Raw genomic sequence first — 26,584 nt, 5'->3', positions numbered from 1 at the left:
TCACTTAGTCGACCAGTCACAAAACGAAAGACAACGGAACTCTGGACGAAAGAGATCGATTTATTCAAGATTATTTTGTACATTGTCTTGCAGTTTAAAGCTAAAAAGTGTCATGTAAAAAATGAGTACATTTTTCGTGCAATACTGTATCCAATGGAATTATCTCAAGACGATATCTTCCCCGAAGTATATCAATAAATAAATGATGATTATGACGTACATATTTTAATCTATACAAAAGAATTCGTTGACTGTGATGCCTACCGTGAATACACGCTATAATTATCAGAATGAGTATAATCTATTTACAACGAGCAATATCAGCGAAAAAATACGTTCGAGGGTTCTGAGGCCTCTCCTCATTTCACGGAAGATTTCTTTGTTCCTTTCGTCTGGCAAGATCTCAGCGACATTTAGAGAGACAAATTCATTAAAATAAATGCTAAAGTTTTTGGTTCAACTCCAGCGGTAATATCTTTGGCAGTGATCCCAATCGATCAACTATCAATCATTTAAAATAACTTGTAATTGATATTTCGATAACTACTGAGGAAGATCGATTGGACATCAGTATTTGGCTATTTGTACAAATCGAAGGAGATAATGCCTCCAAATATACGGAAACTCAGGTAAAATCTCGATAAAAAGACTGCGATAGCCGCTACCAAATGAACTGTCGAGACCACATCACAGAATTCTAAAAAAAGTACTCTAGACATTGGCAATCTCCTGTAGCATTCCCAAAATATGATCTAACTCCTGTCTGAAATAGCAGAGCTGTTTGTTCTTTCCTTTTTCCCCTTTGCAGTCGCGGCACAATGTCTTGTTCCTCAGCAGATCCCTCACCAGATTCTGAAGTGTCATCTCCCTGCTCTCGTGCCTCTGCTGAAGAATCGTTATCTTGTCCTGAAGTAGTTGTAGCTGCTCAGTCCCCGGTGTGCTTAAATACTTAACCTTTTCATTCAGAATCTTCACCTTGTTCTCCAGATGTTCACGCTCCACTTTGAGAACAATCACCTGTTCCTTGTAATCTTGCAGCTTATCGATCTGCTCCTTCAGGTGCGCGATGATCGCTCCCTGCGTGTTGATCTGTCCCTGAAGCTTGACAACCTTGGAATCCCCAAATTTGACGCTGTACTCTTTAACGAGAGCCGCTATCTCTCGTTCGTGCTCCTCCTGTAGCAGATTCAAATCGTGCAACCGCTTGTTCTTCAGCGTCATGTAGTCCTTGTTCATTTTACTCAACTCTTCCTTCAGGATCTCGTTCTCACCCGTCAATCGCTTGACAACAGAGCCCTCACCGTCCTCCGAGAACTGCAGAGGATCGTAAAGTCTCTGCGCCGAACCGGAGAGCTTCTGTCCATTGGTCAAATGCCCATTCTGACATACATTAGAATTCTGATCACTTGCTTCCGACTTCGAGCTCTTAATTCTCTCATCACCCGTTCGAAAGCTTCGACGATCATTCAGAAGCCTCTCCCGCTCCTTCTGCAGGCGGCGGTTGGTCTTCTGGAGCTCCTGCAGCTCCTTCGTGAACTTCTGGACACTCTTGTCTTTGGTCGCAAGCTCGAGCTTCAACCCTCTTATCGTGGCGATCAAGTGAGCATCCTCTTTAGGATTCTGAGACTTCAGATTAGGCTTTCCATTTCTAATCTCTTTGTCTGAAGACTTCTGTAGCCTCTCCTCGTCTCGTTTCGCCTCGACGCTTTTATTCTCCACGCTTTTAGTCATTGTCTGCGTGGAAACCGTGGACAGGCTCTTGTGGACCCTGGCCAAAGCGTCTTGAAGTTTCTGCTCGAGCTCGGACACTTGCAACGAGTACTTGTCCTTCATCTCCGCGAACTTCTGCTGCAAATCCGACAACTTTTCTTGCCCGATCTCTTCCTTTGCTCGCAACTCGCCCTCCAACGATGCAATCCTGTCCTCCAGGAGCTTGATTTTCTCCAAATTCACTCTCTCGTGATCAGACTTGGCGGTGAGGATCAAAGCGGATACCGAATCCGGGTTCTTTCGTTTAAGAATTCTCTCCATCTCGCGAACTTGACGATTTAAATCCAAAATCTTCTTGTTATCCAGAATCACTTGATCTTTGAGTTTTAGCGTCAGCACTTTTTCACGCTCCACGTGACTCCTCGCCACCTGGAGCTTCTCCTGCAAGTTCTGCTCCTTAACTCGAAGCTCTAGGAGCTCCCGCTCAAGTGGTGCTATCGCCTCCTGGAACTTGTCGAATTCTTCATTCGTGATTCTAAGCTTCTCCGTCTTCGACGAAAGCTCGAGCCTCATCTCCTCCATCTTCCTCCGCATATCGACTTCCTCGGTCCTCATGGACTGCAGCCTATCAGTGATGAACTTGTCTTTAGACTTCAATTGCTTCTTGAACAAGCTGAGCTCGTCCTCCAGAAGACTGTTCTGCTGGACAACATCATCGTGCTTCAAAACCAAATCAGAATTCTTCTGCCGAAGATCGGAAACTTCCAAATTAATCGTCAGGATCTCCTCACGCAGATCCTTGATGATGTCATTGAGTTTCTGAACTTCTTCAGACGACGTAGGAACATCCTTGATCTTGTGCTTCTGCTCAAGACTCCTGATCTCTTCTTGCTGACGTTTTGTTTCGATCATCAGCTTTTTGTTCTCAGTCTCATAAGTTCTTATCAAGCTCTCCTGCTTCTCCAGCTCCTTCTCCAACAGACCAACCCTCGTCTCCACTCTTGATCCAGGCACCTCTATTCGTCTTTCGCTCGCTTCCTTGAGAGTAAGTTCGTCGACTCTGGCCGTCAGAATGATGTTCTGCTTCTTCAAGGCGAAAAGCTCCTTCTCGAAGCATTCACGCATGTTGTGAATCTGTTGCTTGTACAATTTCGCCTCGGATTCGATCTGATCGCGCATGAGTGCTGTTTTATGCTTTTCCTCCAGGTAGAGCGTCTCGAAGTCGTTCTTCGAGAAGTTTCGACGGTTGTCACCACCAGCTAAGGTCCGTTTCAGGATATTCTCAGGTGTTCTACCACGAGAGGTCAACGGCTGCTTCTGAACCGTCGGTTTCAAAGACAATTTGACTTTTGGAGAAGGCGCCTGAGACCTCAGGGGAGCCTTAGGATTTTTTGGGCCGGCTCTTACACCGAGGGGCGGTTTTTTCGCGGTCTCAGGTGACTTCGGCTTCCTAACGTCGTCCAGAGACGAACGAAAAGACGCTGTTGGTCGCGAGAGTTGATCACAGCTACGCGAAGGCCCTATAGTGCTAGTGCGGGTGGGGACCTTCCTCTCTGGGGGCCTTAGAGGCTTCGGAGGCAGGTCACAGGTCTCACGATCTTCGAGGGGTTCGGGCTCTTTTGGAAGCTTCTTATCATCTCCTGGTGATTCGCCGGACTTTCGCGGAGTCACCTGGGGAGACTTCTGAGAAATGACTTCGGATCTCTCCGCCAGAAGTTTCGGAATCGCGTCAGCAAATAATTCGAGTCTCGGTGTGAGACCAACTGTGTACAATTCAGTCTCCGAATTCGGAACTTTTCGGATTTCCGCTTTGTTCGATCTATCTCGACTTGAGTTCCGAGATAGCGCTGCGTCTCGTCTCGATTCGGCCTCATGTGGCTTTGACTGTTCATTACTGGCGCTAGAGTCGGAATCTACTATCTCGTGAGTGTTTTTTGATCTGGGAGATTTCTGTATCTTAGGGAATTCTTTTTCGAGAATCTCTGCGATCTCTCTCTCGGGGAAAATCGGACTAGGATCACCCGGGAAGCCCCGAATGGTGCCAGTGTTGCCTGGAAAGTCCCGGATCGCACTAGAATCGGTTGAAAAGCCGCGGGTGGCGCTCGGATCGTTTGGAACACCGACAATGACGTCAATCTGGTGAGAGAAATTTTTGGAGCCCTCGGGGTCAGACTTTCCCTGGAGAAGCTTAAGGAAGTGAGAAAAGTCCTCCTGACCGAAGCTCGAGCTTCCAGATATTCCTCCCTCCATTTTCTCTCGCGATTTCTTTAACAAGTCGTCGAAAAAGTCTTTGTCGACATCTGTTATCTCTTTTTGGAGATTGACTTTGTCCTCCTGAGCCTTCTTCAGGGACTTGAGATCCTCCGAGTTCGAGTGACGCTCGATAGGATCGTCCAGGTCCGAACTACTCGAAACTTCCACTTTTTCCTCCTCGAAGTGTTTCTTCTGAAGTTCCAAGGGCGTCGGTTTCAAAATATTGTACGCATTATGGTCCGGACTCACGGGACGTTTCTCATTTCTCGGACTCTTTCGAATTTTCTCAGTCTCTTTGTAGACCTCTTGTTGAATCAGATCGAATATGTCGTCTTCGAGATTTTGCGCTCGCGATTTCGGGGGTTTTAAGGCTTTAGAGATTTTGGAATTGTCTGGGGATGGAATTAGAGTTTCGGAGCGAGAGGAACTTTTTGATAGGCTTACATTTTCGCGGACTAATTTCTCAGCTTCTTGCAGCAACTCCTCGACGGATTTTTCCTCCTCGGTGGGATTCTTCGAGGAAAGGGACTTTGAGCGCTCACGGGTGGAATTCGGAGAGAGGGCACCGGCGATTTTACTCATCTCCTCGAGGAAACTCCCGATGTCCTCGTCTGTAGCGTCTGGAAGAATCGATAATTTATTTAAGTCAGTATTGAGAAAATCGCCCTTACTCCAATTTTCGGTGGGGGATGTAATTAATTGAATTTTACGGGTTGAATTACGTCACTACGTACTCTCGAAATCCTCTGGGTACTTGTCGAATGCAGCCGATGCCAAAATATCACAGAGAGTGTCGTCTTTATCTCTCCCCTCGGCCTCATTTTTGTGCACCACCTGAAACCCAAGACAAATATTTCTCCTGACACTATAAAAAAATTATTCCAATCATTTCTAAAAATTGAAAATAGTCTAATAGATAAAATAATCAGATAAAAATTAAAGAATCATTAAATTGGTTTCGTTTCAAATTATTAAATGTTTATAATATGAAATCAGTGGTAGTTCCATGAATTTTATAATTATATTTTGTGGCTTTACCCTGCAGTATCTCTCCTTCTCTAGGAACTCTCTCATGGACGAAGTGCCTTCTGGCGAGTGGACAGATTTAACTCTCGATTTTCTAGACGAAGAGGAACCAAGTCGAGTTTCCGGACGTTTCAACCACCACTGCCTCTCAGGATGCTCGACACGAGCCCCTGTACCCACATCCTCAAGGGGTTTCCAAGATTCTTTCAGAAGAACCGAACATTCGCCCGGGCTACGACTCAAGGATGACGGCACAGTGTCTTCTTCACTGATTGTCACCTACCCAAACAAATTCCAATAATTTTTTTAGAAGAATTTGTAAATGGTATTAATTACAAAATTAATACTATTTGTGATCTGAGACTAGTACAGAATTCCAGTGATTGAGGTTATAGAGGAATAGAGATTATCGGAGAACTTACGTCCTCGGTCGGCCCCGCGTCCTCATTATCCTCCGTCATGCTCAATTATTATTAAAAACACTAGGAGTCAACGATCGAGGGATCATCGTCACGGCGTCAGTTGACATCACCTACTTGTTTGTTTGTTTTTTTGCGGTGAGAGGTAAGTACAGAAAAAACGGTTGAGACCAAGGAGGATTGACTGAAGTAGAGGCTCAGTTCTGGGGGTTTGAGTGACCCCAACGGCATCGTAGTACTGCACCCCAGGAGAGGGCGTCCCACGCAATGCTGGGGTGTCCATCACGTTACCGACTATACTGAAGTCAGCATAAGTTTTAACATTGATTTTAGGAGTGGGGGACATGGTTACAAGTGGTAACTACGTGGAGTGGGGGCACCCAGAGAAGTAAAAACTTATGGTAACTTTAGTATAGATAACGCGCTCACTATAAAAATGTATTTTCATTAGAAGTATATATTTTGAAAAAGTACCGTTTTCAAAAATTTCTCATTTTTCAATTGCACTAGATATCTCGTCAATTTTCAAGTATTCAGTTTTTAAACGATATTTCCATTGATTAACCATTGACAAAAGAAAAAATTGGAATTATCTCGTTTCCTATGCGTCTGAGCACGAAAACTTTCCACCGGGAGGAAAAATCACCTGTTGAAAATCGTTATCGACGGCTGCATTCTCGTACTTTTCCTTATCTACAGGAAATATTTTTCTCAATTGCTTCCCACGCCACCGCAATCTCGAAGTTTCGAAGAAGCACACGTATTCCCTCTATAATCTCTGATTGCACATTACATTGAATGCATCGAATGTAAATACTGATGTTGTAGTTAATGCAAAATGGCAGGTAGTGGTTAATGCAAAATGTCAAAGTGCCAACATTCCAGGAGAAGTGAATAAGACTGTGTCCTAATCATTAAAGAAGTTGAGAACTCAATAGAACAATTAAAGTTTGTGTTCTTAACCTAAAACCTAGTGTTTACAGTGGTTTGTTTATTTGTTTATAACAAAAGGAGTGAAGAGAATCGGGGACAAGTGCATTTTTATGGTATCAACTGATAAATTGTCTTCGATACCATCGCGGATTGACTCCCTGTCATTCGTGTCTGGTGCCAGACCCTCCGGGGATAATCAACTATCGGATATTTGATCTAGTTAGAATTATTTATGTTATTATAAACGGAAGAGATGGACCTTCTGTACACGATCAACAGGAAGTCTTCGTCGAGGTTCTTCCCCTCGAATGAAACATTGCTGGAGGGTTACTGTCTATGTTCCCTTTCCTCGAGAAATATCGCAGCTTTCACAACGACAGTTCTCTTCGATGATCCTGTTGGGAAAACCTGGGGCTCTCACGTCTACGTCTGCGACCTGAACATGCCCTGGCATCCCCACAGGGTCACGTCGAACCGATCTTCTCCAATAACAGCCCTGGAATGGGATCTACCTGGTGACAGACTGGTTGTTGCAGATCGTTCAGGGACTGTTCAACTCTGGATGTTCAAGGAGCACATCCTCAATGACTGGACTCTCCTGGGATCCACGACTTTCCCTGGTGAGCACATCCTGGGTGCTGCGTGGTTTCACAATGGAAAGAAGACTGCCCTAGTCACTGACAAAAAGGACAGCATTCATTACTCCGATAAATTCACTAATCTGCTGTTTGCACCATCTGTCAGACAATTCGGGGGAACAGCTGCTGAGGGAGTGCTAGTTGTGTCCTCCACGGGAATGATCGGTGCAATTCTGATTACCCGTGATATCACCTCGCCGATCTGCATAGCAACCGAGAGTCTCTCCTCAATTCGTCAGAGAATCTCCTCAGTCGACCTCTGCTATGGGAAAAATGGTCACTTCCTGGTTGCAGTGTCCAGTGGTACAACAGCCGCCCCCATTCGTTGCTACCGAGTTCTAGTCACCAAAAAAGACGACAAATGTTCCATAAAATCCCTCGCTCTGCCAAGTTTTTTCCTTCAGGATGGGCAGCTCAGGGAGAACTGCACCGACATAACACACCTGAAATTCGTAGTTCGAGAGGATGCAGATTCCCTGGTGGTGGCAGCCTCCGGCGAGGGCGAGGGTTTCGTCGACGTGTGGGAACTCAGGGAAAAAACCCAACCGGTTCACAAGCTCTTCCAGCTCAAGTCCTCTGATCCTTTCAAGACTGTTGTCTGGCAGCATCAGTCGCAGTACAGATGTTCTGCAGCTGTCACTGCCATTGGCACGACTAAAGTCTCCCTAGTGACAACATTACCACCTCCTAGCTTCGTCATTGTAACGCTGGCGGACTCTTCGGTGCACTGTCTGAGTCGAGAGGGCCTCAAGGAGATAAATTCCTCATCATTATCAAGAGGCTGGGGACACGAGCCTTCCGCTAAATACTCCAAGAGATCCGTCACAATCTCCCACATCGATTTATCATGGCTGGGTTTTGTCATGATGGCTGTGGACACCCAGGGTAATTTTTACGTCTATAAATTACTCCCTGATGGTGGCACTCAGATCACGCTCAACTACGCCTGCACGATGCTGGAGTACTGTCTCGTAACCGGTCTAGATTGGCTGGATCTTCTATTATGCATAAGAACATCGATGATCGAGACACTGTGCGAGAGGCTCGATGCATCATACAGCAGACAGAGTCTAGCAACTCAGCAGTATCATTATATTCAATTTCTCTGCATAAAAACCTCTCTGTACAGAATGCTGGGCAATGGACAGGGAAGAGCTGCAGATCTCAGTGCTCTCCTCATGATTCACTCGGTTGCAACTGCCTTCAAAGGACTCCTCAGGCCCAGTGATCTTATCAGTCATGATAAAGGCCCTGCTGAGAGCCTCAGTGCTGCTATCAATGATGTCAATCTCAATATTACTGATGTTGATAAAGTATTGCTTCATCTTGATCCCAAGGAGTTCACTGTGGAACCCAGCACTCTGCAGAGTCTTCATCAGCTCATCCAGTGGGTGGCTGATCTCGCTCTCAATCTACTGGCGAGACTCCCTGAGCAGAGGATGCAGATGAAACCTGGGGGGTATGAACTCCTCAAGGATCACAAGGCTCTCAATATCGTCAGAGAACTTCTCGTTATCATCAGGATTTGGGGACTTCTCAGGCCGACATGTCTTCCGGCTTTTCAGAGAACTGTCGACAGTGTTGATGTACTCGCGCTTTTATTTCGACTGCTCTCGAAGCTGGTGCAGGGAAAGGGCGATGCAGGACAGCAAATCGATGATGGAGTCATTGGTGAGTTGAAGAAATTTATTCTGTAGTGATGAAGTGATTTGCCTGGATTTTTTGGAAATATCTCGGTAGCCGATGGAGATAGGGAAATTTCGGTAAAAATCATTTTTGTAGGTCTCTCTTCATTCTATAAAAAAGATTTCAGTAGAAATTTCGCTATCTCTTTTAATTACGGTGATATTTGCCATTAATTTACAGCGTTTCAGCACTTCATCACAGAAACGAGTTTTTGCTATTTCTCTTTTTAATCTAGATCTTTTACCGCTGCGTTGAATTTTTCCTCGAGGGCTTTTGCTCTGTTCCGTTCAGGCTATCGTACAGGATTTGATAAGAGTCGCCACTTCCTTCTGGTTTACACGGGTTTTACATTCAGTTTTAAAATGCTCCTCGAGACTCGAAGTCCTCAATTCACTGAAAATAAATCGTAATGAGTGAAAATGAATGTAAAAAAATCTTGACAATATCAAAAATCAATTAATAATTAACGAGCTTGATGTTCATCAAGTGTTTAGAGACATGAAACAAATAATTTAATTCATAGAAATCAGTAAAATGTCGGAAAAATCGCGAATTAAAAATTCCTTCGCAAAGCGAAAATACTCGGAAAGTTTTGCCTCCCAGAGGAGCATGGAGAAATCCCCGAAGTGTTCGTTCTTCCTTCCAATTTGCTTCGGCATTTTCGTTGGTCACTGGATCATCATCTGTCCCTTGACCTTCGGGATGCTCTACCGTACGATCTACTCGAAGAATTGGCCCCAGTACTGGCCCCAGTTATTCTGGATGACTGCTCTGTTCCTTTATATCGTCACTATGATGATCTTCCTGATCCTTTGGAGGAGGAGAAAAGCTAAAAGAGGTCAGGAACTCGGAAATCCCGAGGGAATGGCCCTAGAGAGGAGCAAAAATCTGAAATCACTGGACTCCATCGAGGAAGAGACCGATCCAGCGACCTTGAAAAAACCTCCACCACCTCTTGTCATCGAGAAGGAGAAGAAAACCGATGAAGAGGATCCCATTGAGGTGAGAGGGGATAGTCTATCGAGGGTGTCGCAGGAAATTAATAGAAGCTCCATCAAGGAGTATTTGAAAATTGTTACTGTGGAGACACCATCTCCTGGGAAAACCTGTGGAACACCGATGACTCCTAGGGACCTCTTCTTCATAGATTTAATTAAAAATGCGGAGAAAGCGGAAGAAAAGGGACTCAGAGCAGAAGACAGTGGAAATGTCTTCAAGTATGATGACGTTGGGGGAGAGAGTCGAGGAGATGAGGATGAGAAATCTGAAAGCCCTGGGGGGACGGAACGAAGAAATAATGAGGAGATTCGAGAACGTGAGGATAAGAAGGCGAAACTGGTGAAAATGTCGAAATTGGAGAGCGATTTGATTGATGAAATGAAACGGAAACAGAAATCCGGGGATTTTTATGGATTGCAGTCGCGAAGAAGTGAATCATCTTCGGAGGAAGAAATCCAAGGGGCAGGTGAAACCTCAGGGAAAGAAATTGATAGAAAATCTGAGAGCTCTGATGGATCTACAGCTCTCGAAGATGATTCACCTGATGAAACAGGTGATAATGAGAAGGAAACGCCTGAGGGTGAAGACATCAGAGAAGAAATGGAGAGAATAGAAAACTTGAAGATTGTCTCGAGTAAAAAAAAAATCGGTGGAGAATTTCCAGAGGTACCGGAAGTGAGACCACGTAAACCGCATTCATCTCCGCATAGAGCGACTTATGGAGAAATTGCCGCGAGAAGAAATCCGAATTTTGATCGGGATTACTCGACATCGAGGGGGGAGGAGGACATTCTGAGGAATAAGAGCGACACCAGGAGATATACGTTGGGATCAGCGGCTTTCAAGGATCTTCTGGGACAATCGAACAGCAGGAGACTGTCGAAATCCGAGACAACTCTTCCCCAGATATCCGAAAAAGAAGAAACACCCAGAAATTCAAATTAAAACGAAAAAATCTTCTAACAGTCGTTTAATATTATTTTAGATAATAACTCTAAATCTAGAAAAATCAGAAATTAAGAAATCGATTGAAAACACTTGAATAATAAATTCGAAATAATTAATCGGAAATGAATAAAAGGGTTTTAGTAGTCTGAAAAATTCAGGAGAATTGAGGAATCGAGCGAAGTAATAATTTCTTCATTCAGATTTATTATTTTGTATGGAATTTTCTCTGTCATGATGAAAATGAATTTTTTTTTCTTCTCAGATGATTGCTGCCTCTTGCCAAATCAGATAATAATTCCACAATTGCATCAGGCGAATGGATTCACAGCAGTGGCAACTCCTATTCTTCACTGGCAAAATCTTCCACAACAGTTTGAATACGGAATGAGTCCTGATCATTTGTTTTTTGTTCCTGAGTTGAATCCCGTGGAGGGATGCATGCACTCAGGTCAAGTAGTCGATAAAATAAGGCACGTTTACTTGGGAAAAGATCCATCAGTATTCAAACAATGCACCAGGTAATTTCCGCGAATAATTTTCAAATCTCATAAATACATTCCCATAAAAATCAAAGACATTAAATAATCTCTTATCTCTCCAGATGCGGAGGAAAAGCTCAAATCCAAAATATGACGAGAACAGCAGCGATAAGAGCCTGGGACCAACGATGGACACGTACCTGCAGATGCGGTGGCATCTGGAGAATCTCAAAAGCAATTTCCTGAGATATCCCGAGACTCGTACGATCGGTTCCGTGAAAAACTTGGGAAATATCAATTTTTATGTAAATGACAAGAAACTGAATACTTTGAATTTATTATTCAAGAATAATTAATATTGAGGAAAAATAAACGAGGGTGAAGGATAAATCATTGACTATTTCGATGGACAAATAATATTTAATTAATAGAATGGAAAATAGTGAATAATAGTGGAGGGAAGGTGTCAGTGGCTCTCTCCCTTTTTTCCCGCTACTCTTCTGAAATCTCCCATGTTGGTGGTGGAAATTGGAGAACCGATGATGGCTAGATGATCGATCTGGGTGGTTTCAGTGCCCCCTTGATTGTCCTTGACGAATATTTGGAGGTTTAGGACATTTTGGAACTTGACGTAACGCAGGGGCACTGGATTACCCTCCTCCACGTCTTTCCCTGATAATCTGCAATTATAATTAATCATTACTAATTGTAATTAATTGTAATTACTTCTCAATATCTTCTAGTAACAATTTATCATTGTTATTACTCAATATCTTGAACACTGGTGTTGGAGTCAGCCATATCGAAGTCAATGGTTCTCGGTTGATTGATGAAAATCTTTATATTCTTCGGGCCCTTGTCACTGGGTCCCTTGAATTTCAGCGAGTGCACTTTGACGGCTTGTCTGAATGTTATTGACATTATCAGCTGTTCGTCACAGTCACTCTCCAGGTATCCACCTTCAGCGGTTAAACAGTGCTCGAGGCAGTGGTCGTCGGACTCGTTCAAGGACTCGCACTGGCCCTTCATGATGAAACTGTTCAGATCCATCTGAAATAACAGGAATTCATTTTTGAGAGGACTCAATCTGCTTGATTGATTGAATTAATAAATTTATATTTTATCGGTTGGAATTCTTGTTTATTAATCGAGCGATAACACATCTCAGCCGTGAAAAAATCATTAATCATGCGTTCTCATTCTTAGTCCAGATGTAGAGGATGATAGCTAGTAAAATCATGCCGATTATGTGGTAATATGCGTTATCTTTGGATTCTCGTACATGTCCAGCAACAGGTCCCTCGTCGTCTCCATCACCAGCTCCATAATACTCGATTATTTTATTCTCAAGGGCCTCGGCATTTGCACCTCTGCACATCGCCAGTTTTGTCTGATTTCGGTAGAATATAAACGTCGGCATGGCACTCACACCCTCGCCAGCGGCTGTCTCTGGGCTTTTGTCAACGTCCACCTTCAGGAAAACTGCGTTTGGGTATTTTGTTGATAACTGCTCGAATATCGGGGCTATTCTCTGGCAGGGACCGCACCTGGAGGTGATAATTCAAGATATCGAATAATATTTCTCCAGATATTTCAGTGTTTTTTATATTTTGGAAATGGCGATCTCATTGAAATGCCATTGGTGCGCATTTGAATGGGAAAATTGAAGTTTTCCAGAAAAGCCTCACGGGTTCTCGAAATTTTCAAGCATCTTTTAACCTAGAAATCACTCACCAAGTAGCTGTGAAGTCAACAACGACGAGTTTTGTTCCAGCACTCGACAATTCCCCGGGAAATCCTCTGTCATCATTCACAACGCGTACTAGACCCATAATTATCCCTCAAATCCTTAAAATTATCAATTGAAATACAAAAAAAAAATGGAGTAAACTTCGGAAATGCGGAGGAAATGCTCACGAACGAATGACTGGCAGTTTGCATGCATTTACATGGCTGCCGCCCCTCTCTGTGAAATTATACTGAGGAGGGGGTAAAAAGATATTCTGGAAATCTCTGGAAAATTGTAAACTGTCAGATAATCCGCAGCTAACCTGAAACAATTGTCAAATCGTAAGTACAATTATCACCAGTAAATGTAAAAAATAAAAATCGGAGGTTTGATGTACATTAAATATTCAATCAACATTCCACTACTGAATCATTATTCACCGCACTAATCACATTTTATCATTATCACCAGATGCTGCCGTTTATCAGAGACATCCTAATTCTCACAATAATGACGATGAGGAGATAATGATTGTTTTAATTATTGAAATAATTGAATGAACTATTGTTTCCCACAATGAAGGAAGATATGGAGTCCAGTGGTAGCGATGAATTGTCAGGTACGACAGCATTTGAATAATTGAGTAAAATCGGATTTTATTTTGGTAAAATTTTTGAAACCTCTTATCATTATTTTTTCCAGCGGTGATAGGAGCCCTTCTGGACTCCCTCGAAGACCGATCCCCAGCTGCCCAATCCTCGATCCTCTCAGCCCTCCGGAGTATTTCCCATCACTCACCCTCGACCCTCATCCACGCAGCAGTTTATTTCCTGGAGCTCCATCGCAAGCTGCCACAGGTACACACTTCGTCGGTTCTTCGCACAATGTCAGAAACCCTTCGTGATTCGTCCTCACCCCTGGCTGAGGACCTGGCGACCTCCGTCGCTGAATTATCAGTGTCACATCTGACTCAGGAATCAGAACAAGAGTCCTCGGAGCTGCTCGTCTCCCTGAGTCGTCTCCACTGCACGCAATCGATGGGAGGTCTTCTGTCGAAATTCCAACCGAGTCTCATTCCACCTCCCCCAGTTGTAAGGGCAATGGGTCTCATTGCCTCCTGCAATCCCTTCGGAATGGTTCCCTTCATCAAGCTCACCCTCTCGATAGTCCTTCCCCTTCTTCCCCAGGTCCACGAGGACACGCAGAAGCTCGCCTTCTGCTTTCTCCTTGGTAAATTTGCAGAGGCCATCAACGATTACATTATGAATCTCGATGAGGCCCCAGATCCCGCCATCTCCAAGGACAGCTTCACCGAGGAGATGTCCAAGTCCTTTGATATTCTCACGAACAACTGGATGAAGACCTCGAGAAACGTGAAACTCCTGGAGGCGAGTGTCAGTGCTCTTTGTCCGATTTTGTCACTCCTCCCTGAGCAGAATTGTGGACAGAGAGCTGTCAAATTAATTCCAATGCTTCTCCAGCTCTGCAAGTACCCGAATTGTCGACTGGCAGGAGCAAGAGCCATCGCGATATTACTGAATAACACATTAGAGGAGAACAGAGAGGCCCTAAGGCCCTTCCTCGAGCAACTGCAGACGATTCTCTTTGATCTCGTCAATGTTACACCTTTTGAGGCATTCAGGGACGCACTACTGACTCATTACGAGGTCCTTCAGTGCTTCAGGAGTCTGGTCGTCCTGTACCCTGAGGAGGGACTTGACAGGATACTCCAGCACTTGAAGAATCCATCGGGGACTTATCGGGCTCGATCCCTAGTCGTCCTGAGGCATTTGATCAATACTCTGCCATCGGATGATGACGCGTCCCTCCAGAGAATTGCCCTGAGTCTTCAGAATTCACTGAGTGACGGCAATGCAAAGCAGATGGTCGGAGCTATCGTAGCCCTGGCTGCCCACCAAACTCTTCCCCTCCTGCCCTCACAGAGAGCCACTTTCATCAGGTACCTTGTCATCAGGTGTGGAGCCTCTAGTGAGGAGCCACAGGCCTACGAGGAGGCCTTGTTTCTCCTCGCAACAACTGTTGATGGGGCTGAGACGTGGCTGTGGCCTGCACTCCTGAGATCCCTCCTGGACTCCACATTCTCAGCCTCAGCTGTACCAATTCTCAGATCATTGTCAGCCCTAGCTGTGAAAATCATACGAGCGGACTCGGGGAATCCCTTCAAGGAGTTCTCTGGAACGAAGATCCTGGCGAAATGCTTGGAGCTGTGTGGCGACGAGAAGAATCGATTGGCTGTTGTCATATTCTTGAGATCCTCTGCACCATTACTTGGACATCAGTTGAAGCCAGAGTGGGATGGTCGACTCCTGGATATCTCCAGACTCCTGGAGGACGAGGAAGGACCCCAGAATCATCAAACCAAGTTGATTATTTGGGAGGAGCAGATGGTGGAGTTTTTGGAGAAATCTGTGGATCTCGAGGGAAAGGAGTGGGCATCGAAATTGTCGAAGGAGTTGATCCTGGAGTGCTCTCCCAAGGTGGCCGCCTATCTGGCAGCAGTCACTGAGGAGCCAGAGCACTTGACACTGTTAATTCATTCCGCCAGATCTCAACCATTTGTTGATGAGTATCCAAGATCCATCGGTATCGCTTCCAAGAGGCATCTCTCAGTGATTCTCTCCCTGATGGAGGCTGCCTGCGAGGTAGAGGACTCTCGAAAGCACCCAACACGTCTCCTAGGACTCGTTCGTGACAGCAAAGCTGCTGCCTCTGCAGAAGCCTCGAAAGCCGCTCTCCTGAGATGCTACGCAGAGATCAGTAAGAGATCTGATTCTCTCATTCTATTCCCCCACATCGAACGGCACATTCTCCCCTGGATCATCAAACACCTGAACGACTCCAGAGAAACGACCACAAAGGAGGCCGGCCTGATCGCCCTGGAGCAGGTTGGAGGGGCAGTTCATCCAAATCGTCTGGCAAATTCTTCAGGATTGAAAGCCAGAGCCAGTTGTCTAGCGTCTCTACTCAATCTTCTGCAGTCACACAGTGGGTATCGACCTCTGCAGATATATCCAAATCTCCTCGACGCCATGATCTCCCTCCTGAGGATACCACCGGCCCTCAACCCTGAGGAGAGATTCGTCCTCCTCAGCACAATCCTCGATAAAGTCATTGGCGCAAGTTGTGAAGTTGATCTTATACTTCAGGTCGAAGGAATGCAACGAGTCGTTGATGGACTGGGTGTTATCTGTGGTGAGGTCATCGGTGACTCGGCAGATGCTCTGGCAGAACTCGTTGACGTTCTCATCCCCTGGATGCAGTCCAAATCAGCTATCGAGAGACGAATGACTCTACTGGTTCTTCGGTACAGTTTGCGGTCATATCATGATTCATTGAAGTACACTTATCCCGGTGGTAAGCTGGAGCCTGGACGACTGCTTGGAAGGATCCTGTCGTGGTCAGCTGATGGAGAGAAAGTCCTCAGACCTCTGGTGGTGGACTGCGTTGCTCTGGCCCTCGGTATCAACGCCAGACATCGATCCACTCTACCAGACAATAATCTCAATCAGGATTTAACCGATTCCAAAAAGATTCTCACGTCCGGTGATGACAATACGCTTTATGAAGGTGTGAGGACATTAGCCACTGCTGCTTGCGAGAGAATCTCATCTGGGGAAGTGCCCAGTCTCGCCGAGGGCCTCATCGAGGGATTATTATTTCGGGGAGAAAGTGTAGCAGCAGGAGTCTCTCTCATTCAACTATTCAAAACACGTGGAGCAGATATCCCTCGGTCTGACCTCTACCTCGTCGACAACATCATCACCCAGATGAGACAGATGGAGAACTCCAGCTGTCGACAGACCTCCGCCGAAGCCATCAAAATCCTGACTATTCATCATCCAGAGGAAGTATTCGAGCATCTGCTGCATCAACCGCTCCCTTTGGACCGAGGGACCGAAGAGTGTTGGAAAAAACTTGGAGTTGATGATTTTGGGATCAGAACACTGGATTTTCTTCTGAATCGACTTGAGAATAATCAGCTGCTGGCGGAGTCAGCTGTTAGCAAAGATGGAAGGCATTCATCGATGAATTTCACAGCTTCATTTCCATCACTGGCAGCTGTCGTAGCTCTTCGGCATCTTCTGCAGTGCCCCAATGCCGAGGAATTGATTGAAAAACGGCTGGCGGTGATCCTGAGTGTCTTGTTGAAGTATCTCGCTGGTTGGCTGCACGTGGACGCCCCTGTGTCTGTTATATCAACGAAATTTGGTTTTGTACCGAACAGAGAGGCGTGCAAACTCGATCCCCACGGGGAAGTCTACTCAGTCCTAACAAATGTCTTGACTGTCGTGAATATTCACGTGGCATCCAGTCTCTTGAATGAAGTCTCCACAGCCTCTGAGAGCCAAGCCGACGAGAATCTCGTATCCACCGTGAGGTCAGTGATACGATGCCTCGGAAATAAAAACGAACTACTGGCTAATATTGCTCAGACCCTGGGAAAGATGATCACCAGTCCCATATCTGCCCAGAGAGCAGTGGCTGCTGCTTTTTATGCTGAATTAATTGGCAGAGTAGATTGTGGAGAGGTTTGGCTGGATGCTATCATCAATACTCTGCATGAGGCCAAGGCAGACTCCTCAGGGCTTGTGCGGAAGCTAGCGACCATTGGACTCACTAGAATAGCGTATTTGGAGCAGAGACAGGTGGACGAATACTTCGATAATTGCACAGGGGCTCTACTAGAGGGCCTGGAGGAGCCATCCTCTGGGGAAGGGGGTCACGACGTTGTCCTTGAGTCTCTCAGAGGTCTCTCCCTTCTTCTTGGCATGAGAACAGAGAAACCAGTGAGTCCCAGGGTTGTTTTAGCACTGAAACCTTTTGTGGAGAAGGAAAACTGGGAGATAAGGCTTGCAGCTATCTCTGCACTGGGGGCTCTGGTCAGAGGCTGGATCAAGTCCATTAGGGACCCTGATGATGACGTCAGTGATCATCTCCTGGGGTGTCTACCGTGCCTGACTATTAAAATTGAGGACAATAATTCTCTGGTGGCTAAAGCTGCCAGGGAGACTCTCTTCGAGGCTGCAAATCTTCTCCAGAGTGAGGGGTTGGCTCAGGTGTTGAGGGGACATCTGGCACCGGGGGTTCAGGTCAATGTTGAGGGCTTTCTGAAGGATTTGGTCGCCTGTTTGATGGGCGAATTGCCGCAGAGGGCTGAGGAATTGAGAAATGCTGTTGTCAGGGGCTACTCCAGGTCGGAGGTACATTTTACCAGGGCCACAGCTGTTCTCATCCTCGGGCTCTTTGGGAAACCCAGGGCTGAGGATGTACAAAGAATGCTCCAGTTGCTGAGGGACAAAGAGGGAGAAGTCAGAGCTAGGGCTGCTGAAGCTCTTGCTCTTGGATTTACTAGTTAGTCATCAGAAATTAATCACTGAATCAAAAATCAATTTTATTGTGTGCAATAATTTTCACTTTTACAAATGATTGAAATATTGATAGCTTTATTTTATGTTATTCCTTCCTGTTATTATTGTTAGTAATTGATCCAAGTGATGATGATGTGTTTTGTTTTTAGGAACGATTTATATTTGAAAAATTGATTATTGGGGAATGGGGTGGATGTGAAGTTGTGGATAATGAAGTGTTTTTTAGAGATTCTATTTTGACTGAATGAATGCGAATTGGTTGTATTTTTCTAGCCGTGAAAGAATAAAGACTGGATTTTAGTAATCAATTTATTGCTTACAGCTAGATTATTAAATTGACAATTCGTTGAACTTTTGTCGAGAGGGAATTTATTTGCTGTGGAGTTTCTCTATGCAGACACTCAGCTGCTGGAGCTTGTGGAGAAGATGCCGCATGTTGGCACTGGACTGTCTCAAACCTGCTGTTTCATTTCCAACCCCATCCTGACGCTGGCCCAATTCAAAATGCAATCTCGCGAGTTTCTCCTGCTGCTCCCGAATTTCTATCATCTGCTCCATTGTACAGTCTTTTCCTGAATTTTTTCACGTAAAAAATTTTTTTTTCATTTCCTTCATTCATGGACATCTCGTAAATGAAGACAGATACAGAAATTTTTATGAATACCTTTTTTGTAGAGCAATAGGCGCACTAAAAAAAAGGTATCTATAAAAATTTCGCCATCTCTCCTAATTCGTAAGATATTCATCGATTTGAAGCCGGGGAAAATGTAATTCAGTAATTACCAAAAGCTTGAAGATTTCCACTGTGAAAATCCTTCAATAGCTGCAATAGCGCTTGTTCCATTCTCCTAACATCAGGTACCTCTGACAAAAAGCAATGATGCCTGCATGGAGGTGCTGTGACCACTATTATTCAAAAAAAGTGCAGAAAAAAAAACGAAAATGAAGAAAATAAACGAAATAAAATAAAACACCAACAAATAAAAAACCAGTGCTCAAAAAATAAATGGAACATAAATAATAGAACGATTCAAACAGAATAACTGAAATGTGCAAATTGACGAGATATTAATTATTTAAAAATTAAATCTGATATGTACCTCTGTGTTGTCCTCGTCTCGGTGGATCTGGTCTAGTCGGTTTGTGTTTTTCCTTCTCATTCAGATAAACATGTCTAGCGTGATTGACTCCATATCCAGCCGATGAATTCTGGGCCCTTCCCGAGACCATCGAGCCCTGACTTGCAGTCCCCTGTCCAGAACTCGCCTTGCTGATGATGGGAGACGTCTGGGCATTGCTGCCCCACAAAACTTGTTGCTGAAAAAATAAAACAAATAATCCCATAAACAATTTGTTTTCATAATCAAATTGAAGTGAGCAGAGAACAGCTGATTGAGAATAATTAATGATCTTACAGAATTCTGGGAGGCATTTCCCTCAACTTTACTTGTCCTGTGTGACCTGGCAGGTGTCAAAGGTGGAGTTGCCTCTCCACCACGACTGAGGGGTTCCTCGCCCTCTTCCTCTTGCACGAGCTGTTGAAGTTCCCCGCACCCAGCCTCCACATTCATTCCCAAAAATTCACGTGAAAAACAAGAAAAACAAATCAACAAAATCCCTTGTCAAACATCGGAGGTTATGCTCGACCAATAAAAAGCCTGCGCAATTCGTTTGACCCCACATCCACCAAAAAAAAAAATCAACCCGTCAACTCATCCCCAAAACAATAAAATCTCCAGTGAAATAAACGAATTCCCTCGCTTCCAGTAATGATTTGTGATTGATATTATGGAAACTGTCCCGAGATTTGTGGTATCAGCTGTTGGTGACGGGGGAAACGTCAGAAATTAACTGGCAGATCGCCATCGGGTGAATTCTACCTCAAAATCACTCCGAAAGTCATAAAAAAGGTGAATTCAGGATTTTGTGCACCATAAAAATACCTGAAGCTTCATTTAATTCCTCTTTACTGATGTTTTTTATTGAAATTGCCAATAACTCTCAGGGAGATTAATTTTTTATTAACTTTCATTGAGTATTTGAATAACCTATAATGGATTTCAGGTGAGATTGATGATCCCATGGGTGCGAGAGCAGATTGCGGAGGCCTGGCATAGCAGAAAGAGCTCAAGGACATCCGAAAGGGGGTCCTTGGCTCTTTCTACTCCTGGAAGTGATAGCAAGAGTGATATACCAATGTTTATGGCCCCATCAACATCATCGGATACATTCAACGTCAACGTCATCAGGTGAATCTCAGCACTGGGTATTATTTGACTCTCATAAACAATCAATTTAATTACTTATTATCATCAATTGTCCTTGAAATGACAGCCTCGAAGGTGAAATTCTGCAGATACCGTCGAAGCCATGGTACACGATTGATAAACTCAAATTGCTCGCCACGAGGCACTTCTACGGGGTCGAACACACCCATTCACCTTCTACTCTCCGTCTGGTCCGTCCACGTGACTCAAAGCCCCTTCTAGATTCAAAACAGTTGCTTGAGGAGGAGATAAAGCCTTCCGATGAGCTCCTGCTGACGTTAATTCGCCCTCCACCCTCGGAAGATCATCCCGAGGAGCTCCTCAAGGGGCCCAGCCTCGAGGCCATAAACAAAGCGACTTCCCACCTGCCACCACCAGCCCCTCCAAGACCCTCACCATCCACCGACTGTCCCGCCGATTTCCAAACGGAAATTCGAAAGATCCTGATAACCCTCGTCCAGGCGTCAGCGAAAATTCTGAGTCAATCGCCGGAGGCACCAAAGCTCTCGGAAATAATCCGAGAAAAATTGCAGCAACGATCACAACCACCGAACGATCCAAAAACCGTTAAATACCTGACAGACATTGGATTTCCAGAAGGGCAAGTCCTCAAGGCCCTGAAAATCAAGAAGATGAACACCTCCGAGGCCCTGGATTGGTTGATAGATCATCAAGACGAAGAGGACGACGAGGAAGAGGATTTGGGGCTGCCTGCACCCGTGGAGAATCCACCAGAGGGCTCACATGAGCCGTCAGGGTCCGGCCCATCGACGGAGCGGAGGAAATCCTTCAAATCTGGCTTCAGTGATTTCTTCAAAATCAAGACCCCAGAGGGTTCCAGGGAGAATCTTGTGACTCTGGTTAGTGTTCTTCTCCAGAGTTTCAGGCAGTACAAACGCCTGGAGTTCAGGCCCAGCTCCAGAATCAAGGAGAGCCTCGTGGAGATGGGCTTCGAGGAGAAGAAGGTAGTGGAGACCCTGAAAATAACGGGAAATAATCAAAACAGCGCCTGCGAGTGGCTTCTTGGGGCCAGGAGACGGAGTCTCCAGGATCTCGATGAGGGGCTCGATGAGACTGGGCCAATTTATCAGGCTATCATGATGAATCCACACATACAGTTGAGCTTGACTAATCCAAAGATGATGATGGCTTATTTGTCGATTTTGGAGACACCATCGTCTACCAGTATTTGGATCAATGATCCTGAGGTATCGCCGGTGTTGAGTCAAATTTTTAAGACTTATCACTCGGAGAAACATGTGATTCATATGAATCGGTATGAAAATAGCTAGCGAAGGGGTGAGGATGTTGGATGGGACAATGGGGATCTTGATAGGATTTGGGATGGTGAAGATATTGAGGAATTTATGGGCGATGGTGAGGCCAGGGGATTGGGTAACGGCAGGAGGTGGGATACATTTCGCAGGTCCAGCATCTGGGGTAGGCGAGTTGGGTGGATAACTAGGGGATGAAGCTGACATATTTTCTTACGAATTTTGGAGGAGAATCTGGTCTAGGATTGCCCAGTTCAATCGAAATAGATCAATAGTAGAGATTAAAAATTAAGAATTTATTGCTTATCGCAATGTTGAAAGTTGATGCTATTATATGAAAATTAGATAAATTGATTGCTTGTTAAACGTCGATGTGAAGAATATTGTGAAGAATATTGTACGGTATTGATTAATACATTTTTTTAGGAATGAGGAGAGGATTTTCGAAGGGCAACACGAGTTTTCGTGTTGCATGAAAATTCAGGGCTTTCTGTTTTTACTGGATTGATTGCATTGATTTATCAGATTTTCCGTTTGCGTGATTGAGGGAGTGTCTGGGGTGGAAATGGAGTCGGGGATTTGATTGTGCTTCGAGGCTTTCATATACGTTCGATATTTTGGTTGACAGGGAGAATTTTATTTCCGATTGAATAATTTTCTGGGTAATATGCACCGGGAGGATTATAAAAATTACGATCTCAAATGAAAGTAGAAATATCGATTAGTGGAAGAATTGTTCTTTTTCTGAAGCGAAACTGTAATTTTTTATTATTTCTCTTTTATTTGTAAAAATTCTCCGTGCAGAGACGCACATTAAAAGATGTTACTCACTTGTATCGAAATTGTAGAGATGAATTTAGAAAGTGAAAGAAAAAATAAAATATTTTTCCCATGATCTGAAGATGGATTTTTTCTATTTATTCAATTGGTGGACGATAATAAAACCATTAGACTCTCGATAAATTCAGAAAAATTCAAATATTGATATTTAAAATGTGAACATGTACCCATGATTAACCAATCAGAAAATAGTATTCAGCGCTTCGAGATATTTCGATTAATTTCGACTCTGACGATGTTCATCACAGAATATTCAGAATTTAAAAAATGCCAAATGCTATCTTGCCGACTTAACAATCTGTTTTTTTGACAGCACAAGAACGTCTTGACCCACGTGTTTTCCCCAGGTTCTCCTGAAAAATGGTGTTTTATTTCGAGAGTGACGGTAATTATTTCATTAACCAACAGCCATCACCTCCTAGTTCACCAATAAACAAAACCCATTCATTAAACCGATTTCCCTTTCCATTCCCTGTCTTTTAGGTTATGTTAAATGCAATTGTTGTTATAATTGAATTGTTTTAAAATTCTTGCAGTGGTACAGCCACCGGTGACTTTATTCATGGGAATCGACAAACACGAGAGTGAGTTTTTGCATTAATTTTGATAACAATGAAATCTATCAAATTTTTTCGAATGTTAAATGTTAATTTTCTGTGCAGATGAGGATTTGATAAAATGGGGATGGCCTGAGGACGTCTGGTTTCACGTCGACAAGTTCTCGTCGGCTCATGTTTACCTGCGACTCCGTCCAGTGAGTAAAATGCTGAGTAAAAAGTGCCAGTGGTTGATTGATTTTCGAATTTTACGTCTGGCAAATTTATTCAAGTCAGAAATGATGACTAATGATCTTTCCAGGGTCAGACAATCGATGACATTCCAGGATCAGTCCTGGAGGACGCAGCCCAACTGGTGAAAGCCAACAGCATCGAGGGAAACAAAGTAAACGACGTGGACGTCGTCTACACGATGTGGGCAAATCTGAAGAAGACTCAGGGTATGGAAGTGGGTCAAGTTGGTTTTCACAAGGAGAAGGAAGTGCGTAAAATTCACGTGTCAAAACGGATTAACGCTGTAGTGAATCGTTTGAACAAGACCAAGAGATCTGCCGAGCCGAATTTTAGACTTGAAAAGGAGGACAGAGACAGACGTGAACGTGAGGACAAGAAAAAATTACTGCGACTCCAGAAGGAGCAGGAGAAGGCGGAGGTGAAGAGACGAGAGGAAGAAGCTGAAATAAAGTAATCAACATTCAAAAATCAATACTATATATTCCAAAAATGCCAAATCGTAAGTCTCAAGTACTCAAATACAAACTGAAAAACTTTACTTTCAGGAATTACTCTTCTCTATTCCAAGAGAGTAAAATGACGACGAACACAGAGGCATCGGGCTATGACTCAGACGACTTCATGTGATGTCACCTGGTGAATAAATCCGGAATAAATGTACATTTTTTATTTACTAATCGATCCCCCCATTGACTGACCATTAAGTATTGAATATTGAATACTAAAATAAATAATTAATGCGTAGGATTAATTTTTGGTTGAAAATTCAGCCCAGAATCACGACAGCTCGACGTTGACAGCTCTGAGAGAACTGACAATCCACTCTGGATAATTTTTATCAGGATAAACATTGAGCATGAATTCTCGAATGAACTCTGGAAATTTTTGATTGTTAATACTCTCCCGGATGTCCCCCATGAGTCTCATTTGGAATGCAATATTGTGAACAGTTAATGAATGACAGGCGACAGTCTCCATCGTCACGAGATGATGGAGATAGGCTCTGGTGTAAGTACTACAGGTGGTGCAGTTGCAGTTGTCATCGATTGGGCGTTTGTCGTATTTGTAAATTCTCTGACGAAGAGGCAGCTGTCCAGATCTCACTAATGCACATCCAAATCTAGCTGTTCTCGATGGAAATACACAATCATACATGTCAATCCCCAGTGCAGTGCATACTACTAGATCAACAGCAAATCCCACACCCATGAGGTACCTCGGCTTGTCTTTGGGTAGAATGTCAGTGGATAAATGCACCATTTTCCAGAAATTATCTTTACTCTCGCCACCGCTCAGACCACCAACAGCAAATCCATTGACTTCCCTCTGCGATTGCTTCTGTGCACTTTGACTACGCAGGTTTGAATCCAGAGCTCCCTGGACTATTGGAAAGACACTCTGCTCTGTGGGTCGTTGATGGGCACTCAAACATCGATCCAACCATCTCGTTGTTCGATGCATTGCCTCCTCAACTCTTGGACCAGTGGTGGTACTCGCTACCACATCATCAAGCTGCATTATTATGTCAGCACCAATAGCATTTTGAATCTCTATCGAGTGCTCAGGGGTCAGCATGCACTCCGATCCATCGTAAGGTGAACTGAATTTCACACCTTCCTCTGTTATTTCAGCTAATTTCAGGAGAGACACCATCTGAAAACCTCCAGAATCCGTCAACAGGGCTCTCTTCCAGTTCATGAATTTGTGGAGGCCTCCGGCTTTCTTCAGGATCTCTGGCCCCTGGAATTTTCAAATATAATCCTCATTCTCATTCATTCGAAATATTTCATTAGACTCACTGGACGTGTCCCCAAGTGATAAGTATTGCTCAACATTATCTGGCAATTCAAATCTTCTAATTGTTGTGGCAGTAATCCCTTGAGGGTTCCCTGAAAATTTATCATAAATAAACATATATGTGGGTGATGAGTCCCGTCGAAGTATTGATCCTACCAAAATAAAAAATTGTAATAGTTTAATTGAGAGTGAACGTACTTGAGTGCCAACAGGCATGAAGACTGGTGTGTCAACGTGATGATGTACCAGTACCATTTTTCCGGTCCTCGCTTTTGTTGTTTTGCACTCTGTTATCACCTCGAAGGTGAGAGGTTTCAGCATGCCTGACATTTTTGTTGTCTTTTGTATGTTTCGTGGTAAAGCATGTGCCATGCCGTCAACAGCTGATTGGAAGCACCAGAAAATGGAGGGAGTTGGCGAGGGAGAAGGGGAAGAGAAGAGACTCAACGTCTGAATTGAAGTATGAAATCGTTTCATAAATTTCCCCCCTAAAGCCTCAGCAATAAATAAATACATTTTTTAAATACTTAAAAAATTCAATTTCGAATTCAAAAAAGGGCGGTCTATTATAATGGTAATAATTATTATAAAAATTACCTCTGATCGATTAAACGGATTGTCAAATTCGTTTTTTTTTTATTATAAATCATTTACAATTACAATTAATATTCGATTCTTCCGGGGATACCCCGCCCCTGCGCACCGATCGATTGCGCAACTTCCGTTTCATTTTTCTCGTCGGGATTTCGCGCGAGATTCTCCGGGCGATGGAGCGATTATGAAATATCGATAGAGATGATCGATAAGGAGAGATAGCAAGGATATTTGCAATAATAATTAGGTAATGATGATAAATACTGAAAATGGCTGCTAGGGTGACATTAAGTGTAAATGAAATCGTGAATGTCGATCGAGGTCGTATTGTACAGTATAATGTGTATCCCTGTTGTGATGTTGGCGATTTCTTGGCATGATTGGGCAATAGAAAGTGAGTGGCCCAGCTCGATGTTAAGTGATCGGTTCGCCTCGCCCCAGTGTTCAAAACCGAAACCTCTCCCGTTCGCTACACTTTCCGTTTAGGCTCTCGGTACATGTTTTACATGCGCCATTTGTTACGCTGATCCACTCCTCCCTCTCACCCAACGGTCAATCATAGTGAAAGTCTTTTTCCCGAAGCGGAAAAAAAATGATCGAGACACATCGATTCCACCGATTCAAATTTTCAAACGCGCGACACTCGCACACGCGCCTGCGCACTCGTTCGATTAACTCGCGACACGTAATTGGAGGTTTTTTTTTGTGTTTAACGGTTGATTGTTCATCCATTAAAAATTGTGGGAAAATCGTAAGAAAATTGTAAATTCGATAAAATAAAATGTTTTTCATCGATTTATTTATTTTTGTC

The 26,584-nt window shown here is 44.0% G+C and overlaps 8 protein-coding genes across 10 annotated transcripts; 4 read left to right on the top strand and 4 right to left on the bottom strand.

Moving 5' to 3' along the window:
• Positions 1-40: 40 nt before the first annotated feature.
• On the bottom strand, positions 41-5,572 carry LOC105265625 (centrosomal protein of 162 kDa). Its single transcript, XM_011303203.1, has 4 exons — positions 5,412-5,572; positions 5,002-5,268; positions 4,698-4,797; positions 41-4,583 (listed from the first exon to the last, which is right to left on the bottom strand). Exons 1-4 carry the CDS (start codon positions 5,448-5,450, stop codon positions 712-714), a joined length of 4,278 nt encoding a protein of 1,425 aa, XP_011301505.1. The 5' UTR covers positions 5,451-5,572; the 3' UTR covers positions 41-711.
• A 618-nt stretch (positions 5,573-6,190) lies between these two features.
• On the top strand, positions 6,191-11,352 carry MED16 (mediator complex subunit 16). The gene is made up of 3 exons (XM_011303200.1): positions 6,191-8,650; positions 10,875-11,130; positions 11,214-11,352. The coding sequence occupies exons 1-3, from the start codon at positions 6,595-6,597 to the stop codon at positions 11,335-11,337; spliced, it is 2,436 nt and encodes an 811-aa protein (XP_011301502.1). The 5' UTR covers positions 6,191-6,594; the 3' UTR covers positions 11,338-11,352.
• A 139-nt stretch (positions 11,353-11,491) lies between these two features.
• On the bottom strand, positions 11,492-13,027 carry Txl (Thioredoxin-like). Its single transcript, XM_011303201.1, has 4 exons — positions 12,826-13,027; positions 12,374-12,638; positions 11,858-12,141; positions 11,492-11,771 (listed from the first exon to the last, which is right to left on the bottom strand). Exons 1-4 carry the CDS (start codon positions 12,921-12,923, stop codon positions 11,558-11,560), a joined length of 861 nt encoding a protein of 286 aa, XP_011301503.1. The 5' UTR covers positions 12,924-13,027; the 3' UTR covers positions 11,492-11,557.
• A 57-nt stretch (positions 13,028-13,084) lies between these two features.
• On the top strand, positions 13,085-18,518 carry c11.1 (maestro heat like repeat family protein c11.1). Its single transcript, XM_011303202.1, has 3 exons — positions 13,085-13,161; positions 13,292-13,439; positions 13,523-18,518. Exons 2-3 carry the CDS (start codon positions 13,397-13,399, stop codon positions 18,196-18,198), a joined length of 4,719 nt encoding a protein of 1,572 aa, XP_011301504.1. The 5' UTR covers positions 13,085-13,161; positions 13,292-13,396; the 3' UTR covers positions 18,199-18,518.
• A 44-nt stretch (positions 18,519-18,562) lies between these two features.
• On the bottom strand, positions 18,563-19,794 carry LOC105265620 (coiled-coil domain-containing protein 28B). 2 transcript variants are annotated; one of them, XM_011303197.1, is made up of 4 exons: positions 19,626-19,794; positions 19,311-19,527; positions 18,994-19,116; positions 18,563-18,782 (listed from the first exon to the last, which is right to left on the bottom strand). In XM_011303197.1, the coding sequence occupies exons 1-4, from the start codon at positions 19,779-19,781 to the stop codon at positions 18,580-18,582; spliced, it is 699 nt and encodes a 232-aa protein (XP_011301499.1). In that variant the 5' UTR covers positions 19,782-19,794; the 3' UTR covers positions 18,563-18,579. The 2 variants fall into 2 exon arrangements, with proteins under 2 accessions (XP_011301499.1, XP_011301500.1); XM_011303198.1 differs by having other exon boundaries at positions 18,994-19,074.
• A 248-nt stretch (positions 19,795-20,042) lies between these two features.
• Kpc2 (Kip1 ubiquitination-promoting complex subunit 2) lies at positions 20,043-22,646 on the top strand. The gene is made up of 3 exons (XM_011303199.1): positions 20,043-20,120; positions 20,275-20,459; positions 20,545-22,646. Exons 2-3 carry the CDS (start codon positions 20,284-20,286, stop codon positions 21,767-21,769), a joined length of 1,401 nt encoding a protein of 466 aa, XP_011301501.1. The 5' UTR covers positions 20,043-20,120; positions 20,275-20,283; the 3' UTR covers positions 21,770-22,646.
• A 195-nt stretch (positions 22,647-22,841) lies between these two features.
• On the top strand, positions 22,842-24,204 carry LOC105265618 (coiled-coil domain-containing protein 25). Of its 2 annotated transcripts, XM_011303194.1 has the most exons (6): positions 22,842-22,976; positions 23,128-23,175; positions 23,254-23,345; positions 23,450-23,832; positions 23,928-24,039; positions 24,128-24,204. In XM_011303194.1, the coding sequence occupies exons 1-5, from the start codon at positions 22,952-22,954 to the stop codon at positions 24,007-24,009; spliced, it is 630 nt and encodes a 209-aa protein (XP_011301496.1). In that variant the 5' UTR covers positions 22,842-22,951; the 3' UTR covers positions 24,010-24,039; positions 24,128-24,204. The 2 variants fall into 2 exon arrangements, with proteins under 2 accessions (XP_011301496.1, XP_011301495.1); XM_011303193.1 differs by lacking the exon at positions 24,128-24,204 and having other exon boundaries at positions 23,928-24,055.
• Tgt (tRNA-guanine transglycosylase) lies at positions 24,146-25,584 on the bottom strand. The gene is made up of 3 exons (XM_011303196.1): positions 25,378-25,584; positions 25,182-25,271; positions 24,146-25,122 (listed from the first exon to the last, which is right to left on the bottom strand). The coding sequence occupies exons 1-3, from the start codon at positions 25,549-25,551 to the stop codon at positions 24,160-24,162; spliced, it is 1,227 nt and encodes a 408-aa protein (XP_011301498.1). The 5' UTR covers positions 25,552-25,584; the 3' UTR covers positions 24,146-24,159.
• Positions 25,585-26,584: the final 1,000 nt, after the last annotated feature.

Source organism: Fopius arisanus, unplaced genomic scaffold (genome assembly GCF_000806365.1).
Source record: "Fopius arisanus strain USDA-PBARC FA_bdor unplaced genomic scaffold, ASM80636v1 scaffold00031, whole genome shotgun sequence".
NCBI lineage: Eukaryota > Metazoa > Arthropoda > Insecta > Hymenoptera > Braconidae > Fopius > Fopius arisanus.
Note: the sequence above shows the minus strand (reverse complement) of the source record. Positions and strands in the feature narration are given on the sequence as shown.

Coding starts and splice junctions, on each gene's coding strand:
- LOC105265625 (XM_011303203.1), bottom strand. CDS start 5,450: ATGACGGAGGATAATGAGGACGCGGGGCCGACCGAGGAC. Junction 5,269..5,411: donor ACGCGGGGCCGACCGAGGAC/GTAAGTTCTCCG, acceptor TTGTTTGGGTAG/GTGACAATCAGTGAAGAAGA. Junction 4,798..5,001: donor AGAAGGAGAGATACTGCAGG/GTAAAGCCACAA, acceptor CTTGGGTTTCAG/GTGGTGCACAAAAATGAGGC.
- MED16 (XM_011303200.1), top strand. CDS start 6,595: ATGGACCTTCTGTACACGATCAACAGGAAGTCTTCGTCGAGGTTCTTC. Junction 8,651..10,874: donor AATCGATGATGGAGTCATTG/GTGAGTTGAAGA, acceptor TTTTCTTCTCAG/ATGATTGCTGCCTCTTGCCA. Junction 11,131..11,213: donor GTATTCAAACAATGCACCAG/GTAATTTCCGCG, acceptor TTATCTCTCCAG/ATGCGGAGGAAAAGCTCAAA.
- Txl (XM_011303201.1), bottom strand. CDS start 12,923: ATGGGTCTAGTACGCGTTGTGAATGATGACAGAGGATTTCCCGGGGAA. Junction 12,639..12,825: donor GTTGACTTCACAGCTACTTG/GTGAGTGATTTC, acceptor TATCACCTCCAG/GTGCGGTCCCTGCCAGAGAA. Junction 11,772..11,857: donor ACCAGTGTTCAAGATATTGA/GTAATAACAATG, acceptor TTATAATTGCAG/ATTATCAGGGAAAGACGTGG.
- c11.1 (XM_011303202.1), top strand. CDS start 13,397: ATGAAGGAAGATATGGAGTCCAGTGGTAGCGATGAATTGTCAG. Junction 13,440..13,522: donor TGGTAGCGATGAATTGTCAG/GTACGACAGCAT, acceptor TATTTTTTCCAG/CGGTGATAGGAGCCCTTCTG.
- LOC105265620 (XM_011303197.1), bottom strand. CDS start 19,781: ATGAATGTGGAGGCTGGGTGCGGGGAACTTCAACAGCTCGTGCAAGAG. Junction 19,528..19,625: donor GAAATGCCTCCCAGAATTCT/GTAAGATCATTA, acceptor TTATTTTTTCAG/CAACAAGTTTTGTGGGGCAG. Junction 18,783..18,993: donor TGGAAATCTTCAAGCTTTTG/GTAATTACTGAA, acceptor GAAAAAATTCAG/GAAAAGACTGTACAATGGAG.
- Kpc2 (XM_011303199.1), top strand. CDS start 20,284: ATGATCCCATGGGTGCGAGAGCAGATTGCGGAGGCCTGGCATAGCAGA. Junction 20,460..20,544: donor TTCAACGTCAACGTCATCAG/GTGAATCTCAGC, acceptor TTGAAATGACAG/CCTCGAAGGTGAAATTCTGC.
- LOC105265618 (XM_011303194.1), top strand. CDS start 22,952: ATGGTGTTTTATTTCGAGAGTGACG. Junction 23,346..23,449: donor TTTACCTGCGACTCCGTCCA/GTGAGTAAAATG, acceptor TGATCTTTCCAG/GGTCAGACAATCGATGACAT. Junction 23,833..23,927: donor GAGGAAGAAGCTGAAATAAA/GTAATCAACATT, acceptor CTTTACTTTCAG/GAATTACTCTTCTCTATTCC.
- Tgt (XM_011303196.1), bottom strand. CDS start 25,551: ATGGCACATGCTTTACCACGAAACATACAAAAGACAACAAAAATGTCA. Junction 25,272..25,377: donor TCATGCCTGTTGGCACTCAA/GTACGTTCACTC, acceptor ATAAATTTTCAG/GGAACCCTCAAGGGATTACT. Junction 25,123..25,181: donor ATCACTTGGGGACACGTCCA/GTGAGTCTAATG, acceptor TGAAAATTCCAG/GGGCCAGAGATCCTGAAGAA.